Here is a 20,960-nt window from a genome sequence, read left to right on the forward strand (position 1 = left end):
TTACGAAGTCCATTTCAATGTGGTCAAACTTCCATGCTGGAATGGCAAGAGGTTGGAGGAGACCAGCTGGCCTTTGGTGTTCTGCCTTCACTCTTCTGCAGACATCACATTCATTCACGAATTGAGTGATCTCACGCTTCATTCGAGTCCACCAATAAGCTTGCTTGAGGTCCTGATACATCTTCGTGCTCCCAGGGTGGATGGAGAGGAGAGAATTGTGAGCCTCGTTCATGATCACTTTACGGAGGTCACCTTTGGGTACAACAATACGATCCTCGAAGAAGAGAGTGTCCTTGTCATCAAGGTGGTAACACTTGTACTTGGACTGGCTCTTGGCAATCCCAATCTTCACCTTTTTCACCATAGCATCAAGAAGCTGGGCTTGGCGAATCTAGTCTTCTAAGGTAGGAGAGACTTGAAGGTTGGCGAGGAAACCTTGAGGAACAACTTGCAGGTTAAGTTTGCGGAAAGCTTCACAAAGCTCGGGTTGATAAGGCTTGAGAATCAGACTGTTGCAGTAAGCTTTTCTGCTCAATGCGTCAGCAATCACATTAGCCTTGCCTGGAGTATACTCGATACTCGGATTATACTCTTGAATCATTTCGACCCATCGAGTTTGCCTGAGGTTGAGATTAGGCTGAGTGAAGATGTACTTGAGACTCTTGTGATCAGTGAAAATGTCCACTTTTCTTTCCAATAGAAGATGTCTCCAAGTCAAAAGAGCATGCACAACTGCCGCCAACTCGAGATCATGAGTGGGGTAGTTCTTCTCATTAGGCTTCAACTGGCGAGATGTATAAGCAACAACTTTCTTCTCTTGCATCAAAACTGCGCCAAGACCTTGGAGAGAGGCATCACAAAAGACCTCGTACGGCTTGGATTCATCAGGCGGAGTGAGAACTGGAGCAGTGATCAATTTCTCTTTCAAAGTGTTGAAAGCAATGTCACACTCCGGAGACCAAACGTACTTGACGTGCTTCTGGAGAAGATTAGAGAGAGGCTTCGCGATCTTAGAAAAGTTTTCAACGAATCTTTGACAATAGCTTGCGACACCGAGGAAGCTACGGAGTTGCTTCACGTTCTGAGGAGGTTCCCAATTCACAATTGCAGACACCTTCTCAGGATTCACGGCAATGCCCTTGGCAAAGATGATATGACCAAGATAAAGAACCTCATCAAGCCAAAATTCACACTTGGAGAACTTGGTGTAGAACTGATGTTCTCTGAGCTTATCAAGAACCAAACGCAAGTGCTTGGCATGATCTTCCTTGTTCTTGGAGAAAACCAGAATGTCGTCGAGATAGACCAAAACGAAGTCATTGGTGTAGGCGTTGAAGATGAAGTTCATCATGCGAGAGAACGTCGGAGGAGCGTTGACGAGACCAAAAGACATGACAGTGTATTCATATGAACCAAAGCTTGTCCTGAAGGCCGTCTTGGGAATATCTTGCTCACGGATACGAATCTGATGATAACCCATACGGAGATCAAGCTTGGAGAATACTCGATCACCTTTGAGTTGTTCGAACAACTCATTGATGTTGGGAAGTGGGTATTTGTTCTTGATGGTCTTCTTGTTCACTGGACGGTAATCAACACAAAGTCGGTCCGTTCCATCCTTCTTCTTCACAAAAAGAACACCACAACCTCATGGAGAAGAACTAGGCCGGATGAGACCCATTTTCTCTTGAATATCGAGTTGCTTCTTCAGCTCCTTCAACTCTTCAGGTCCGAGCTTGTAAGGACGTTTGCACACAGGTTCCGTACCAGGCTCAAGATCAATAACGAATTCAAATGGCCGGTGCGGAGGCATTCCTGGAAGCTCTTCTGGGAAGACGCCTTGATATTTGCAAACGACCGGAATTTGAGAGATGGCACCCAATTCACCCTTCTCATTGAGAGAAAACAGACGGATTATATTATCCCAAGCGGCAAAGATAATAACATCCTCAGACGAATGAGTCAATTGAATCTGCCTGGCAGCACAATCAAGATGTGCCTTGTGCTTAGAAAGCCAATCCATTCCGAGAATAAGATCAATATCCGAGTTACCAAGAACAATTGGGGAAGAAAGGAACTTGTAGTCACCCAATGTGATAGTAACCTCCGGGACACAGATGTTAGCTGTCATCTGCTTGCCCGGTGGCACAATTTGCAAGGAACTTTGCAGATACTGATAATCACACTCATACTTTGATGCAAAAGGTTTGGAAATGAAGCAATGCGATGCACCCGTGTCAAAAAGAACTTTTGCAGGAATATCATTAACAGGAAGGTTACCCATGATGACATCTGGTGAGTCCTCTGCCTGAGCTGCATTCACCATATTGACCTTGGCGAACTTGGGGTTATGCTTGACCACAGCTGTAATTGCCGATCTGACAGGAGGAGGAGGAGGAGGAGGAAGACGCCTCTGGTTGAAACACTTGTTGGCATAGTGACCCTTCTGTTGGCACTTGTTGCACGTGACCTCTGAAAGCGGACGGTTATACGGAGCACTCGATCTTGGAGCTTGAGACGAAGTCTTGTTCTGAAAGCCAGGGTTGGGTGGGTGGGAAGAACCACTGCCACCTTTGCTCTTCTGCTGATACGGCTGACGGAACGGAGGAGGAGGAAGCCAATACTTCTGCTGCTTGGCCACTTGAGTAGAGGAAGAAGGAGTAACATCTCTGACTCGCTTCTTGGAAGCATCACACCTCAACTGAGCAGCCTCTTGCTTCAGTGCCATGTTGTAGAACTCATCGTATCTCAAGGGCTCAAAGAGAACAAGAGCTAGCTGAATTTCTTCTCTGAGACCACCCCTGAACTGATATATCATGCTCTTCTCATCAGGGACGTCCTGCTTGGCAAAGCGGGCGAGCTTCTGAAACAACTTGTTGTAGTCATAGACAGACAAAGAGCCTTGCTTCAGGTTGCGAAATTCCTCATGCTTGCTTTCAACCACGCTCTGGGGAATATGATGAGCTCGGAAATCTTGACGGAAATCATCCCAAGTGATAACATGTCCACCTCTGGAGTCCTTGTACTGCTGGAACCATTCTGCAGCTTCATCTTTGAGTTGGAAGGAAGCGAACTTAACAAAGTCCTCAGGCCTGATGTTACTGCACTCGAAATGCTTGCACAGATCCACAAGCCAATCGTCAGCATCGGTTGCCTCAACACAATTGCTGAAAGTCTTTGGCCCGTTAGCAAGGAACTGGTTGAGTGTAGCAAAGTGACTCTGATTGCTGCCTTGATTCCCTTGGTTGCCTTGATTACACTCTTGAAGAATTTGCATGATCAACTGTGTGTTTGCATTGGTTGCGGCCATCATAGCTTGCCATGCCTCTGGAGGAGGTGGAGGTGGTGGCGGATTAGGATTCGGAGTCGTGTGCGTTGGAGGAGCCATCCTGAAGAGGTTGACCACCATTAGCACATTGACAGACAAATATTGAAGCTGAATCCAACGGAATGAAAATTGCAACATATAGTCTTCACATCTGAACAAAATGGACGAATGCATTCCTCTTGAAATGGTCACATATCCATAAATTGAGAAGCCACGTAGAATTAAGGTAGAGAAATAAATCAACAAGGTACGGATCAAGAACGAATAATCGGTAAGAAATCCCAATCTCAAACCAATATCCGTGGAAGAATAACTAGAGCTACAAGAATTCCCACCTATGAAACTCCCGAACCTTTCCGGTTATGCAATCAGGTGTTGGGGATACAGGGGAAGCATAATATCTCACCCAAACTAGCAAATCCTACATCCAGCTGTATCCATCCTTCAACACATAACCAAGAAACCTTCGGAAACCATCTACCTCAACCTTCGAAAAGCATCCGTTATACAAGTTATGGCGATACTCCTGAACTCCCGCCCCAGTACTGGGTGGCGTCGAAGTTATCTCACCAACGAACTGCATAAAAGAGATTTTCGATGTCGGCGTACTAAACTCAGGTATTCCAGAACTGCAACGATAAAATTATGATGACAACACCTCAGAGCTCAACTCCCCGGGACACTTCCACTAAACCCCTGACAGGAGGCACCAAGACAATGTTCTCATCATAAAACCATCGGAACGATTCCAAGATACCCGCGTGATCCTAAAATTTTTTTTAGTGAAATTTAAGAAGAGAAGAGTCAAAACACTACGTCAGGATGCCTTACCAGAGCGATGAGGAGACTGGGAAGTAAAACGAATTCCTAAACTCTCCGATATATAATTCCTAAAGACTCAAAACATTTTTCTAGACACAACTCGGCCGCTAAAAACGATCAAGCAATGGGGCTCCTAAGGTCGGGGAAGGCTCTGATTACCAACTTGTAACACCCTCGATGCGACTATATCTCCCACGTGTCGAGGCACGACTTAGAGGCATAATCGCATTGAAGGCATATGTCGCAAGTTAGGCAATCTTCACAACATCCCATGTAATATAAATAATAAAGGGGAGATAACAATAGTTGGCTTACACTCGCCACGTCAATCAAGTACATAAATAACATTACATCAACCAAACACTCATGGCCCGACTACGGCGCCAAAATAAAAGATAACCCAACATGCGACACGGTCCCAATCACCCCCAACTGGGCACCACTACTGATCATCGGGAAAGGAAACATAGTAACGTTGAGAGTCTTCGTCGAACTCCCACTTGAGCTCATACGCGTCTCCTGGAGCGGAATCATCAGGCCCTGCATCTGGTGTAATAGTAATCTGTGAGCCACGGGGACTCAGCAATCTCGCACCCTCGCAATCAAGACTATTTAAGCTTATAGGTAAGGCAAGGTAAAATATGAGTGGAGCTGCAGCAAGCGACTAGCAAGTATGGTGGCTAACTTATTCGCAAAAGAGAGCGAGAAGAGAAGGCAAAGCACGAGCGAGAAACTAGAGAGCAACCTGCGCAAACATTACTCCAACACCGTGTCCACTTCCCGGACTCCGCCGAGAAGAGGCCATCACGGTACACACTCAGTTGATTCATTTTAATTAAGTTAACGTTCAAGTTATCTACAATCGGACATTAACAAATTCCCATCTGCCCATAACCGCGGGCACAGCTTTCGAAAGTTCAATCCCTGCAGGGGAGTCCCAACTTAGCCCATGACAAGCTCTCACGGTCAACGAAGGAATAGACCTCCTCCCAAGACGTTCCGATCAGACTCGGTATCTCGGTAACTCAAGACACTTCGACAGGTTAAAACAAGACCAGCAACACCGCCCGAATGTGCCGACAAATCCCGATAGGAGCTGCACATATCTCTTTCTCAGGGCACACTCAGATGAGCGCTCCATACAACTAAAACCAAACCTCGAGTTTCCCCGAGGGGGCACTGCACAGGACTCTAGTTTGGACCAACACTCAGAGGAGCACTGGCCCGGGGGGGTTTAAAATAAGATGACCTGCGGGCTCCGGAAACCCGAGGGAAAAATAGGCTAGGTGGCAAATGGTAAGACCAAGGTTGGGCATTGCTGGAAAAGCTTTAATCAATGTGAACTATCAAGGGGTTCCCATTATAACCCAACCGCGTAAGGAACGCGAAATCCGGGAACATAACACCGATATGACGGAAACTAGGGCGGCAAGAGTGGAACAAAACACTAGGCGAGAGGCCGAGCATTCCACCCTTTACCAAGTATATAGATGCATTAAGATAACAAGATAATATGATGATATCCCAACAAGAAAATAAATATTCCAATAAGGAACGCCTCCGATCTTCACCTGCAACTAGTAACGCTATAAGAGGGGTTGAGCAAAGCGGTAACATAGCCAATCAACGGTTTGCTAGGACAATGGTGGGTTAGAGGTTTGACATGGCAATATGGGAGGCTTGAAAGCAAGTGGTAGGCATCGTAGCATTGGCATAGTAAAAGAGCGAGCAAACTAGCATAGCAAAGATAGTAGTGATTTTGAGGGTATGATCATCTTGCCTGCACAGTTGTCAGAGTTGACTGGATCCTTAAAAGCAAACTCAACGGGCTCCTCGTTAGCGAACTCGTCTCCCGGCTCTACCCAAACAAGACAAACAAGCAACAAGGATACAATCAACCACGTGCAAGACCAAGCAATATGATGCAATGATGATATGCTATGCGGGATGCGATGCGGGATGCAAAATGCAAGATATGACAGGAAATGCATGAACCTGGCCTCAACTTGGAAAACCAAGTGTGCCACTGGAAAGATGAGATGAAATCGCTTGAAAACGATATAAAGAATGCCGGAATCGGAGTTACGGTTTGGAAATGGCAAGCGATTCAAATATGGCACCGGTCTGCGATTTACAGCAAGTAGGCATCTAAATGGAATGAAATGAACATGCTACAGCACAAGCATGTGAACATAGCAAAAACATAATCAGTTTTCAGACTTAGTGAAAACTAGCACAAGCTGAAATATAACTCAAGTAGGCATGTTTACGAGCTCGATGCATTCACTACGGTGCAAGTCATGGCAAGACAAGCACACACCCATCAAGAAGACACAAAATGCAATCTAGACATGGCAAGAACAATAACATAGCATGCACGGATCAACTACAACATCATCGGCAAAATTGCAAACAAGTTGACAACCTGCCCAGATTCACAAAGTAGCAAAAATAGAGCTCGATTGACTCAAGCTAGGTTGCTCCATAATTGCAACCAAAGACATGGATGGATAGAGCACTACAAGGTTAACAAAACATCCTTACTGATCATCCTCAAAAGAGGCACGAATCACTAGGAAACAACATGAACATATGGCATCATGAGATAAACAGGTCCAGGACTTAGTGAAATTACTAAGTCACTGAAAACAGAATTAGCAAGTGCACCACTTTGCAAGCTTGCACTAGTCACCACACACATCACAAAAATACATGGGTTGCACCTCTGGAAAGATGACAAAACCCTTAACAAAACACATGTAGAGCATCAGGGCATATCATGCACACATTAATCATGGCAAAAATGACAAAATCCTAAATGGAGTAGCAGATCTGGCAATTATCTCAAGTAGCCCTCTTCTAACAGCATTTCGGGCATCAAGATGAACTCAAATGAAAATGATGCAATGGGATGAAATGATGTACTCTCAGAGATGAACATTTTGATATGCTATATGCATGAATCAGAGCTACGGATGCGAAGTTACGGAGCTACGAACATGAGCACTTGGATCAGAATTTCTGGGACTTAGAGAAAAAAACGCCTCCGAGATCTAGGGTTTGCACGGATTACGAGGACGGCCGGATCTTCGCCGGAACAGTGCTCGGGGTCGCCGGAGAGGTCGAGGTGGCCGGAGTTGGAGATGGACGGGGCGGCGGCCGGAGCGCGGCGGCGCGGCGCGGCGGCGGCGGCGACGCGCGGAGGCGGCGGCGGCGGCGCGCGGAGGCGGCGGCGGCGGCGCGCGTCGGCGGCTTGGCTCGGAGGAGAGGGAGGTGGCGGCGTGGCGGCTCGGGCCGCGGGGGCCGGCTCCGGGCTCCCCGGGCCGCGGCGGCGGCGAGGTGGCGGGTGCCACGTGGCAGGAGGCGGCGGCTCGCGGAGGTGTGTCCGCCCCGGGCGGACAATGTCCGGCGGCGCGCGGTGGAAAAATTAGGGTTTCGGAGGTAGGAGGAGATCCGAAAATCGGGGGGTGTTTTAATAGGCATAGAGGGAGCTAGGAGAGTCCAAATGAGGTGCGGTTTTCGGCCACGCGATCATGATCGAACGCTCTAGATAATGGAGTAGAGTTTGGTGGGTTTTGGGCCAAATTGGAGGGGTGTTGGGCTGCAACACACACGAGGCCTTTTCGGTCCCTCGGTTAACCGTTGGAGTATCAAACGAAGTCCAAATGATACGAAACTTGACAGGCGGTCTACCGGTAGTAAACCAAGGCCACTTGGCAAGTCTCGGTCCAATCCGGAAATGTTTAAACCCCACACATAAAAGAAAGCTAGAAATGACCACCGGAGGAGAACGAAGCGCCGGAATGCAAAACGGACAACGGGGAAAATGCTCTAATGCAAGCGACGAACACGTATGCAAATGCAATGCACATGATGACATGATATGAGATGCATGACAACGAAAACAACACACGGAGACAAAACCCGAACCCGAGGAAATAAATATAACTTAACGCCGGAGACGGCAAGAGTTGGAGTACAAATTGGGAAAGTTACATCCGGGGTGTTACAGTCATCTAGGGTTTGCAATCGACAAGGGTAATATGAAGACCCAATTCCCTACTATAGATGCAAATAATTCATATGGTGTTACTAGATCGTTCAATGAGTATACTCTATCGGCCAGCCCTAGTTTGTTCAATCATGCATCTAATTACGTGCATAGGCTGATTCAAAGTAATTTACATGCTTCAACTTTTTATGATACTAGTAACATGCATCATATGTATCCCAACTCTCATGCATCGGCAACCCCACAAATTTATATGCCAATGAACAACATGATGAGTTTGGTTAATCAAGTTGAAACACCTCATGTAGGAACTTTCAATAGCATGCAACAAAGTGTTTCACCTTTTTATTCATCGGAAACTAATTTGCAACATGTTAATCTGAACATGCCGGTGGATAGGGGAATTGGCCATGGTACTACTAGTTATTCAGCCAATTGCCATCAACAATCATATGCTACACCTCATGCTTCTAATTTTTGGGCACCATATGCAACTGAAGGTATTCATAATTCGGCTTCGCACCTTCTTGCTAATGACCGAATAAGTGAAAATTCTATAGGATCACATGTGTGTTCACCTACTACTGTAACATATCATGTTCCCCCTACACAATTACAGAAGTTCGGCAACATCTCATTGCCGAAAGAGTCTAAGAGCATCGGCGGGCAACCATATCCAGACTGGGTACTTGAGAACAAGCTTACATTCTCTTGGGATTTATGCAACTCCATTCGAAAGGAACTAATAGAAGGCGGGAAGCCTCATGATTTTGCTGCAGTAAAAGCTAGACTTGTGCAAATGATTCAGTCACCCAGTGTTGTACCATCCACTGCACCCCTAAACAATTGCAAAGTTTCGGCACCTCATTGCCGGAAAAGTCTGAAAGTATTGGGGGGCAATCTCATGAGTAGTGGATGGAAATTGAGATGAAAAAGTTTAAAGCTCGCCAAGCTGAGATGTGGGCTAAAATTAGACAAGAGCGAGAAGCCTTGCAAATTTAAAAAGATAAAGTTATTGATTCAGGTAACAGAGAAAATTCGGTTATTGGAAAAGCCGAATCAAGTAGTATATATTCTGAGTCCATCAAATCTAAAGAGGCAAGCATTATTGAGAAAGGGCATGGAAAGCCTAGCAAAACAACCATGCTTGATTTTTCTGAAATTAATGGAACCTACTTCCTTCCCTATGAGTTTCGTGCCATAGAAATTGACGAGGTTCATGGACAAGAACAAGTAGCCAAACAAAGTTCAGTTGAAAAAGATCTTCAAACTAATGATGCACGGAATCAAGAAAAAGATGATGAAGAGGCATTGGGGAGCCATCCAAAGGCGGATCAAGATATTGTTCAAGTCACACCACCATCATGCTCTCCCAACATATTTGAAGAGGTATGTTTAGCAAGTAATTTACCTATTTTCAGATTTGGTCAAAACTTTATTGTTGATGCATCTATTAGAAAAATCCTCTTAAGTAATGTTGAAAGACCAATGAAGAAGGGTAATTTACTTGTTAGCAATAAAATCATTATAGAATATATCGGTCAACCCATTGCGCCATTTATAAAGACCGATAATGACTTATTGTTGCAGCCAAAGCTTTCCCTGTTGCTTTATTTAAAGTTCATATCTACATGGGTAGATTTGCTTGTTTCATACTTGGCTTACTCTTGGTCTCAATTGAGGCATGCATGTTCTAACTATTTTTGTTTCAGAAACTTAAAGCCAAGGTTAGATTCTTTTCAGAAAACCGATGTTAGTATAATATCTTATCCAATGACATCGGTAAGAGAATCCAAAATAAAATTCATAGCCGAATGGGGTGATACAAAATCTGAACCATTCGTTTGCTTAACTCCAAAGCCGTTCTCACAACAAGATCGGCTAGAAAATAAAAGGTTTACCTTCAGTTCAAGCATGTGTGATCAAATATTTGATTTGTTGCTGAAAAATAATTACATAAGAATTCTTGATCACCATGTCAAGCCATCAATTCAAGGACGAATGTATTGTAGGTTCATCATTCGTTCAAACATAATTTTGAGGATTGCAATATGTTTCATCAAATAGTTAAATCGGCCATTGATAAAGGACGATTGAGAATTGTTGAAACACCAAAGGATGACCAGTCTATTCCGATTGGTCTTGATGGCAAAAAGTTTTTGCATCGGCTACTTCAAGCCGATCCATCTAAAGAGAAGGTAAAAACTGCAGGTGACGGGATCATGCTTTCAAGTAAAGAAGTTGTTGAAGAGCACAATGAACATAAACTTGAGGGCGAGAATTCCATCGAAGCTACAATGAAGACGCCAAGGACTGGGGGGCAGCAAGGAAATCCAATAATCAATGAAAGCAAACCAAAAGAAAACAAATGCCGAAATAAGCGCAAGTGTAAGAGATCAAAAGTCACCTTCGTTGAACTATTGGATAAATATGAAAAGAAGAGTGAAGAGCAGAATGCTTATCGGCCAAACCATGCAAAGAAACCAAGATCACCCCCGAGGCGCAAATATGAGGATCGGTATTGGCAAAGTGAGAATTTCAATGCAACATATTCATATCCTTATTTTGGGCCGCCAATACCAATGCCGTGGATGCCTCCCTATGCTCATTTAAATCCATATTCATCATGGGATAGGTATGATACAAGGGCACATTCTCCGTCTTATTTTAGACCATCTCACCAATAGTATGCAGCTCCAAGAAGATCAACATTTGAACAATCACGCGTCAAAGACCGTTTTAATCATAAGGAATCGGTCCAAAGCTCAAGGAAGAAGAAAGAGGTGGTAGAGCGAGTTTACTACGTGAAAAGAGATGGTCGTAAGTGTGCTACTTCAGATTTGATTTCAAATGACAAAGAGCCAATTAAAGTGCTGACATTGGCTACAAAAGGCAAAGAAGTGAAGCAATCAATTGATCAAAATCAGAGTGCCAAATCTGAAGAAAAGAAGTTAAGGGTGCACAAGGCCCAAAAAGAGTTGCCATTGGTTGAAACAAAATCCCAGTCGAGGTGCTCACTCGGCTTATCGTATTGGCAAAAGAAGGAGTTACAAAAGCTTAGTGCACAAGAACTTGAAGAAAGGAACATGGCATGGGTTCCCAAAGGAAGTACTCAAAATAATTATTATGTGCAAGCTTCCATTACAAGAAGTGCGGAAAAGCTGAAGAAGGGAAAGAGTGAAAACTATGAAGGACCAAGTCGAAGGTTTCAACATCCTCGGTCTATACATTATCCATATTCTTCAACTATGCCATTAACGCCTATGTTATGGAATTCGTCATCAGGTATGATTGGTAACCCTCAATGGGCTTATTTTAATCCATGGATGCAATATAATTTCTTACATTATGAAAGGGTATTGCCAAATCACTATACATTTTATTAGCTACAAGTTTGTTGCCGATCCAAAGGGTCGAAGTACTTTATTTGTCATTCCATTTGTTTATTTTGGCTATATGTGCTTTGAATGAAGTTTACATGGTAATGGACGATATTTATCTATCGTCCTAAGAGTATGTCAATGCATGGCCGGTGTAGTATTCTAACATCGTCCTTAGTTCGATTGGAGAGCGAGACAAGGTATGTGCTCATGGAAATTTATATGTATGCCTATATTATGATTGAATGGAGTTGAGACATCATGACCGATGTCATTGAATATATGCTGCATAGGCCAATTCATAGTTGCAGAATTGACTGGTGGGCTTATACTTTGTTTGGATATGATTTGGCTTATGCATCTTTGAGATCTATAAAAGGCCAAATCATAGCTGATTTTATTACTGAACATCAGATTAATGACATGTATAATGTTGATATTAGCCTTGTCTCTCTAGTACTATGGAGATTATGTTTTGATGGTTCAATTCATAGCAATGCCAAAGTGTTGGTGTTGTTTATATATCTCTTTATGGTACTATTTTTGAAGCCTCATGCCGCTTAGAATATTTTTATGCACGATTAATGAAGGCCGAATATACATTGTTATTCGGATTGACTCTTTTACTTGCTATAGGTGCTATACATATTGAGGCTTTCGGTGATTCGTTATAACTAGTGCAACAAATATCCAAGGGTTATCAATGTTTTGACGAATCACTTATAGTTTATCGTGGGGTATGTCTAGATGCAAAATTTGCCTTGGGTAGCTTTAAAATTGTTCTTATATTTAGACATGACAATTCAAAAGAGTTGGCACAGAAAGCATCCGGCTACTACATTCATCATGGTGTATTGCATTTCTCTCAATAGCCGATGCTTCATCTCGTCAACATAGGTAAGGCCGAACCAAAGTCCACAGATTTGGCCACTAATGAATTTTGATGCAGGTGAAAGTAAGGATTGGAGAGAGTTTATTGTTGATTATCTACAAAATCCTAGAAAAAGGGTGAACAATATGGTTCGGAGGATGACCTTGAGACACATATCTATGGAACTTTATCATCGGATTGTTAATGAAGTTGAGAAGGTTTCGCCCAAGTTTGCAGCAAGGGTTCAAAAACAACAATGGCCGATATATAATTATCGCCCTAAGCATATAAATGGCCGATGGAGTATTGACATCGTCCTTAGAACAAACATGGTACAAGTTATTTTTCGGCACACTAGCTTTGCCGAAAAACAGGGGGGCATGTGTTGACGCTCAAAAGTGGCACAATCGTAAAAGTTGCTTTAATCTATGTCAAGATTAATTCAAACTTATGATTGGAAGTCACCATGATATGGCTTTCTTTGAGAAGATCAAGATGGATATGAAAGTGGTCTAAAACGGAGTCCGGATGCAAAAGTTATGACAAGTTCAGAGATGCTCATGGTGACACTAGATTAAAGAATGACTTGAAACCCAATTAAGATGACTCCAAATGGAAAAAGTTTCAACATGAAAGTTGTGCGTCTCGTCGAACCGGATGATTTTGATATAAAAATCGTCTTAATCCGAGGTCGTATGCAAAAGTTACAGCAAGTACAAGGAGCTGCTCCACTGGATGGCCGGACACTCCGGGGACAACCATCCGGGTTTTGATTTTCTCTGTGGATGACCGGACACTCCGGATATGTTAGTCCGGGTTTTGAATTTGGCTGCTGCAGACTTCGGAAAACAGCTGAAAACCCCCTCAGCATGGCCTCAGATCAAAAAACGTTCAACATCAAAGTTGTTCGTCTCGTCGAAACGGTCAAGATTGCTTTTGGGCTCGTTTTCATCCGAGATCGTTTACTCCCCCGAACATGGCCCACAACGTGCAGCCAGATTTTACCGAACAGTTTTGGAAAGTTCGGACCAAACAAATCCGAATTGGACTAGGGTTTTGGACGTGAATTGAAGCCTTTTCCTTGCACGGAAAGTCCAGCCGCCTCTTATATACTCAAGGGGTGATGGCCGATTGAACAACACACAATCGATCAATTCATCTACCAATTTTTATCTTTTATCTTTTCTCCTTAACCCTAGTTCTTCTTCTTCCTCGTTCTTCGTCTGTTCTTCTTCTTTGCAGGGCGGCGAACCTCGAGGCCCTAGGGGCGATCAGGTCGACCTAGGGCAGCCCATAGCCGCCGCGCGCCCTGACGGGGTCCCTCCCAGGCATGTGGGGTTTCGGATCCTCAAAAGCACCCGCCGAATTGATTTGCGTATCGCGCTTCTGGACGGGTCTCCTTCGACGCGAGCTACGGTGCATCACCCTCGGCGTTGGAGGTACACGGTGACGTGTTCGTGTGCGAACAGATCTTCATTATAGAGAGTCTCCTATGTTGTCACTTTCATATACTAGTGGGAATTTTTCATTATAGAACTTGGCTTGTATATTCCAACGATGGGCTTCCTCAAATTGCCCTAGGTCTTCATGAGCAAGCAAGTTGGATGCACACCCACTTAGTTTTTTTTAGCTTTCATAAACTTATAGCTCTAGTGTATCCATTGAATGGCAATCCCTACTCACTCACATTGATATCTATTGATGGGCATCTCCATAGCCCGTTAATGCACCTAGTTGCTGTGAAACAATCTCTCGCTTTTTGTCTTCTCCACAACCACCATATTCTATTCCACCTATAGTGCTGTGTCCATGGCTCGCGCTCATGTATTGCGTGAAAGTAGAAAATGTTTGAGAATTTCAAAAGTACGAAACAATTGCTTGGCTTGTCATCGGGGTTGTGCATGATTTGAATATTTTGTGTGATGAAGATGGAGCATAACCAGACTATATGATTTTGCAGGGATAAGCTTTCTTTGGCCATGTTATTTTGAGAAGACATAATTGCCTTGTTAGTATGCTTGAAGTATTATTGTTTTTATGTCAATATTAAACTTTTGTTTTGAATCTTATGGATCTGAACATTCATGCCACAATAAAGAAGAATTACATGGATAAATATGTTAGGTAGCATTCCACATCAAAAATTCTATTCTTATTATTTACCTACTCAAGGACAAGGCATGAATTAAGCTTGGGGATGCTTGATACGTCTCCAACGCATCTATATATTTTTATTGTTCCATGCTATTATATTATCGTTTTGGATGTTTTATATGCATTAATATGATATTTTATATTATTTTTGGAACTAACCTATTAACCTAGAGCCTAGTGCGATTTTATGTTTTTCCTTGTTTTTGAGTTTTGTAGAAAAGGAATACCAAACGGAGTCCAAACGGATTAAAACCTCTGTGATGATTTTTCTTGGACCAGAAGACACCCAGGAGACTTGGAGATGAAGTCAGAGGAGCCATGAGGCGACCACAAGGGTGGAGGGCGCGCCCCCTGTCTTGTGCCCCCCCCCCCTGACTCCCCTAACCTAATTCTGTCGCCTATATATTCACGTATATTCCCAAACCACCAGAAGCATCCATGAAAACACTTTTACACCACGGCAACCTTTTGTACCCGTGAGATCCCATCTACGGACCTCTTTCTGGCACCCTACCGGAGGGGGATTCGATCACGGAGACCTTCTACATCAACTCTATTGCCCTTCTGATGAAGCGTGAGTAGTTTACCACAGACCTACGGGTCCATAGCTAGTAGCTAGATGGCTTCTTCTCTCTCTTTCATTCTCAATCCCACGTTCTCCTCGATTTCTTGGAGATCTATCCGATGTAATACTCTTTTGCGGTGTGTTTGTCGAGATCCGATGAAATGGGCAAACGATGCATTAGACCAAGAACACCGGGGCAACGTCCCCGGAGGGCAGTCCACATGGTTGGCGCTTTGGCGGGCACCATGCCGGGGTGGTGGCGATGCCTCTTGGTTGCGTGGGTGGCAAGAGGTGTAGTGGCGGGTGTTCCAGGCTCATTCACTACCGTTGGTAGTGGCAATGCCCGGATTCATATCTGGAGGCATGTGCTCGCCAGACTGTCCTAGGTGCCTCATGTTGACACAGGTGAGCTATCGAGTGAAAGCTCATCGCGATGGCGATGACACTCACAGGTGATGCTCTCCTCTTGAGGATGTCGTTGTGGTTTTTCTCTGTGTCAGTGTTCTAGATGAAGACCCTTGTTCATCTTGAACTCAGCAACAACGACGCTCATCGTTGTTGCCCCTCTCGAGAGCATTATTATGGAATTTAGGTGTCTTAGGGCGTGTGATGACGATGTGTTCATACCATCCCGTGTTTTCCTTCGAGAACATAGTTGCATGCATTTACTTTGTCCAGTTGTCCTGGGATCTATTGTGTAAGAGAGCTTTCTCACTATCTTGTATCGTTCGACCATGTATTTTGGTTTGTGTTTTATACATAAAGCGGGGCGAGAGTCTGTTTCAAGAAAAACAACACAAAATATACTGTGAATAGCATCACATCCAAAACTTGAAGCACAATGTAGCTCTTCTACCATTCACAAAAGAATGTGCCTTTGTTGTTTATTAAATTATATAGATATAATAAAATTTTGTGATATAACATATACATGTTCTATAACTGTTGTTGATTTTCATCAAATTCTCAAAGATGTTTAGACGTTAAGCTTAGGGCTTCGTGCTAATTCACCTATATGTCGGGCACACCGTTATATCAACGGTTCCTAGTGCCTCATCCACCTATTTTCAGGACAATGGTCGACAAAATCTCTCTACCCTTCGGCCAACTCCTGTAGTCACTTCCCCTACCGCCCAAAACTCAAAACTCTTACGCGCCTTCTGTCGACCCTCTCATCGATTCTCCTAGTATCTAGTGGCCACCACGACGTCGGGAGGATGGATGAACCCCGTATCTAGGTCTTGTTTGTAGATAGGCCCGCCCATGTGAGGCCATAGTTAGGTTCAAAAAGTTTGTCCTCTGGGCTCTAGCAATGGTGGAGGCGACCCACTCCGGTGTCTGTCTAGGCTTCCCGGCTATGGTGGCTCCACTACTAGTGATAGAGGATGGTGGAGCTTGAGGATGGTGTCCCTGATTTCATCAACGAGGCGGAGTCAGTGACGATGTCTTGGAATAAAGTCCTCCTCGCTTGGTCTCTTTCTCTCTGGCTTCGACAAGCGAGTGGGGTTTTAGCTCCAAGAAGCAATGCGTGCGAGGAGATGATAGTGTGAGCTATATCGACTGCGATTATACTTTATGAAGGTGGCATGCTTCTCCAAGTTGTTCCGATGAGGAGACATTAGATCCACCCTGCTTCAGGCCTAGGGTGAGCCCTCAACCATTATGCTCAAAGCCGTCACAAAAAGAATACCATTATGCTCAAAGCCATCGCACAGGTTTTTTTTAAGGCAGCCGACTTCCTTCTCGCCAAAGAAGCCAAGGAGAGCGTCTATGGTCACTGATAGCTTAAGGACCCATCTGTAATTTCTCTTATTTTCGTGTTCTTTCTGCTTATAGTTGGACGGGTCACGGGCGTCAACCTTATCCTAGTCCGACTCGTCTGTACCGTTGCCTAGGATTTCAAAATTCAAAAAAGAAGGAAAGAGGTCGCCGGCCGTTGCCCAAGCTCCCCCCTCTGTCAATGGCCGCGGAAGGAGCGAGAGCGGCGCAGAGAAGAGCCCTCGCCGCCTTCCCAGGTCACAGAAGACGTGATCTCCGATATCCTCCCGTCGCTGACACCCAAATACGCCCTCCGCTCCCGCGCCGTCTGCGAGCGTCTGGCTCTCGCTCCGGCTCGCCGCCGACCGCTAGATCCCCCTTGCTCCCTGCTCCTCTCCTACTGCGAGGCCCCCAAGCCAGCGCGCCTCTCCAACTGCTTCGAGCTCGAGCTCGAGGCCGTCGGGCTCACCACCGACAAGCGCCGGTTGGTCGTGCGCTTCATCGGCGGACGGCCTCGCCTACAGAGTCCGCGAGGTGCAGCGTCCTGCGACGGCATCCTCAGCGTCCTCGACGCCTTCTTCGTCTGCAAACCCGCCACGCGCCGGTACGCTCCCCTCCCGCCGCCCCGTGGCCCGTGGGAATGCCGGGTCGGGTCCTGTGCCGCCGAGACCAACACGGCGGGCTCCCACCGGCCATCTCAGCTGGCGAGGGGCATCGAGCGCGCCGTCGTCTGCACTGGACTACTGGAGTGGACGAGGTGGCGTCGGTGGAGCGCGCGCGCCTGCACCAACCCGCCCGGTCCTTCCTTGTACACGGCACGGCAGCCTGCAGTCCTGCACTGCACTGGGCGCCAAGCGGACAACATACTGGCCGGTGTTGGACAGTCGACACAGCTGCTCATCCCCGGCTCATGGTCATGGAGGAGCACGATGCAATGCCATGCTCTGCCCTAGGGGCTGTGGCGATTGTGTCTGACGACAACAAGGGGAAATTACACTACAGCCGTCTATCTGTTCTGATGGCTGCCGCACCCTGCTATTCAGTTGGCCCGCGATCAGAGTAAGCTTCGCTTCCCACAATTTCCCACAACCGATTTCCATTGTCCTCACAAAATAACCGCCTTCCTCGCGCGACTGCGCTCCCGTCCGTGCTCTATATATATGTAGGACAGGCACGGAACTCCCCAACAACGCAATCACTTGACGGGGCGAGCTCCCCCTCCCCATCGATTTCCCCAACAACTACAGGGCGAGCTCCCCCTCCCCCTCGATTTCCCCAACAACTACAGGGCGAGCTCCCCCTCCCCCTCGATTTCCCCACAGCGCACGCAGTTGACGGGACGACACGAACCCGAGCGAGCACCAAGAACAAGGAATCCGTCCTGGTGCCCCAGCAGCGCAGGCCCTTGGCGGGATGACGAGAACCGGATCAAGCGCCAAGAACAAGGAATCCGTCCAGGTGAGCTCGGATTCATGTCGATCCCCGTTTCTTGATGGTTGCTGTATGGCATAGCAAGATACCAATTCGCGAGTTCCTGAATATTTCTCTGGCATCGACAGTTCTTGCGCGCGACAGTCATCTAGTTCCCCGTTTCTTGATGGGTGTTGTATGGTAGTTCCTGAATCTTTTTCTTTCTCTGGCGTCGACCGTTCTTGCGCCCCGTTTCAATCGGGAGTTTCTTGTGCTGATCGAACGAGCCGTAACCAAGATTTCGTTCCCATCAATCCAATTTTTTGGTGCGCTCTAATTGGTCTCCCCTCGTTTGAGTTTCTCAAATCACCCCTTCTCGTAATGTTTTCTTTCGTTCTTGGAACTGGCCGTGCTTAATCGCGTTTCAATACTTTCCCGCTAATTGCTGTTTGCTTGTCTTTCACTGATCGGCTAGTTGGATGTTTCAATTTCTTTTGCAGACCGAGATCGACATGGAATCGAAGAGGTCGTCAACGGCGGCGGGGCACATCGCTGACCTCCCCGAGCAGATCTGGTGGGCAATCCTCGAGCGACTCCCGCCCAAGTCAGTCCTGCGATTTCGTGCTGTCTGCAAATCTTGGCTCAACTGCATCAGCAACAACAATTTCCTCGAAGAATACCATGGGCGCCAAAAGCCACAGCACCTGATCGTCCCAGTCGATCCAGACAACACCAGGCATAAGATGAGTCACCGTGTAGATGCTGTTGATTTCCAGCACCCCGAGGACGGTTTCCGCTCCATAATCAGCTTCACCAGCTTTGGAGTATTTGAGGTCTTTGATCCAGATGAAGAAACCGCAGAGCATCTAATGTCTGCCGTACAGGGCTCAATTGGAGGCCTCCTCCTCGTCTCCTTCGAGCACAGGTGCTATATCTGCAACCCAAGTACAAAAGAATCACGCCGCCTCCCACAGCTGGATGACCATGAAATCTTGGGACTGTACATGCTGGGCGATGAGTTTAGGGTCCTCTATCTCAAGGAAGATGAGGAGGGTGATGACGAATTCTTCGTCCTGTCAGTGCATCAATCTCTTAGCAATAAATCCATTGGGTACTGCCCTGTGTCGCCCGCGGCGAATCTGCCAGAAATTGATGGACCGAAGAAGCTGGGGTTCAGCCTGCAGAGTTCGGCAATTGAGCCGCCTGCCATGGTCGGGGCCAACCTTTATTGGGCACCGTTGGAGCTGTGGCCACGGGAAATTACAGTTTTTGATTGCCAGTCTGAGCTTTTTCACTGGATGAAGCTTCCCAAGACCAAGGAGCGCTCCAAGAGCAACACCAACAATACGATGAAGGTTCTTGAGTTGGACGGCGAGTTGGGGTTGTCTCTTCACAGGAGGGGTGAATCAAGTGTTGAGCTATGGGTATTAGATTCTCTGAAGATGTGGGAGCTCAAACACAGTATTCAGTTGCCGGTTGCAGATATCACTGGCTTTGGAGCACATACCTGGGATCCCTTTCTTATGTCCATGGATGGAGGTGTGATCGTAAGGTGCGTGTCCCAGGGCCAGGGCCAGGGAGGGGAAGGCCAACAAGGCACTCAGGCGCTCCTGTACTGCAACAGACACGGAGAGCTAGCGCCTGGACCACTGTTCGTAGGCGATTTGGCTGCGCCTGCCATACACCTATTCAAGCAAAGCATTAGGCGACATGCCCTGTTCCAGGGGCATCAGCAAGATGCTACGTCTCCCTTGTCACTCTTCCGGGACCTCTAGATCAGCAACCTTTCAGAGAGATTCAGCCTGCTGCCAGGTGAGCTGACCGAGCTATGTTTCTGAATATCGCTCCCTGTATTTTAGTTGCAGCGTCTAGTGTTTGTTGACGTTCAAACTGTGATTAGCTTTTCTCATCACACGTTCAGATATACTCATCACTGTGTTTTTTTTCCTGTTCTTAGGTGATTTGCTTGCACCTGCTCCAGGAAAGTATTATGCGACATGATATGTTTCCAGGTGCATAAGGAGGAGGATGCTGTTTCACCACTGCTTCAGGATTTGCAGATCACAGCTCCTACTTGCCGTGCTTTCTTGTATATTGGGCCCTCTGATGCTGATGTCTCACTAATGTTCCAAGATCTGTAGATTAGAGCTTGTGCCTGTCAATGTATTTTTTGGAGATTGACCCTGCACATGATTTCTTTTCTGAATATCCCTGTATTGTAATTGCAACGTCTAGTGTTGACATTCAAACTGATTAGCTTTTCTTATCAAGGTTCAGACTTCAAAAATACTGATTTTCTTCTTCTCTTCGGAAGGGGTTTCTTTTGGTATGCAGTTATCCCGTGTTATGCTGGAAATTGCTTGTTTCCCAAATATGATTCGTGAAAAAATTGCACCTGTCCTCAGCATGATTATGAATGTCTTGGGTTCTAGAGCTAAACATCTTTTTTTTTACGTTTTAAATAGTTTTTCTAGAAAATGTTTTAAAATAGTTTTTTACTGACTGCATTTGCAGATCGGAAGTTGAATAGATGGTGCTTACAACAAATTCATGTCCCATTGCTTAGAGCAACTCTACCAGGTCACTTAAAACCCCTAAGAGTAACTCCAACAGCTTTCGCCCCTATCTCTAAAATAATCGTCATTTGCGGAAGGTTGGCA

At 45.8% G+C, this 20,960-nt stretch overlaps 1 protein-coding gene across 3 annotated transcripts; it reads left to right on the forward strand.

The window, feature by feature from the left end:
- The first annotated feature begins 17,012 nt into the window (after window positions 1-17,012).
- LOC125552795 (F-box protein At5g62510-like) lies at window positions 17,013-20,568 on the forward strand. Of its 3 annotated transcripts, XR_007303799.1 has the most exons (5): window positions 17,013-17,949; window positions 18,062-18,137; window positions 18,179-18,348; window positions 18,801-20,112; window positions 20,258-20,568. XR_007303799.1 is itself a non-coding variant. In XM_048716478.1 (4 exons), exons 2-3 carry the CDS (start codon window positions 18,304-18,306, stop codon window positions 20,073-20,075), a joined length of 1,320 nt encoding a protein of 439 aa, XP_048572435.1. In that variant the 5' UTR covers window positions 17,014-17,949; window positions 18,057-18,303; the 3' UTR covers window positions 20,076-20,112; window positions 20,258-20,568. The 3 variants fall into 3 exon arrangements, 2 of the variants coding, with proteins under 2 accessions (XP_048572435.1, XP_048572436.1); XM_048716478.1 differs by having other exon boundaries at window positions 17,014-17,949; window positions 18,057-18,348; XM_048716479.1 differs by having other exon boundaries at window positions 17,014-17,949; window positions 18,062-18,348.
- Window positions 20,569-20,960: the final 392 nt, after the last annotated feature.

Source organism: Triticum urartu, chromosome 4 (genome assembly GCF_003073215.2).
Source record: "Triticum urartu cultivar G1812 chromosome 4, Tu2.1, whole genome shotgun sequence".
Lineage (NCBI taxonomy): Eukaryota > Viridiplantae > Streptophyta > Magnoliopsida > Poales > Poaceae > Triticum > Triticum urartu.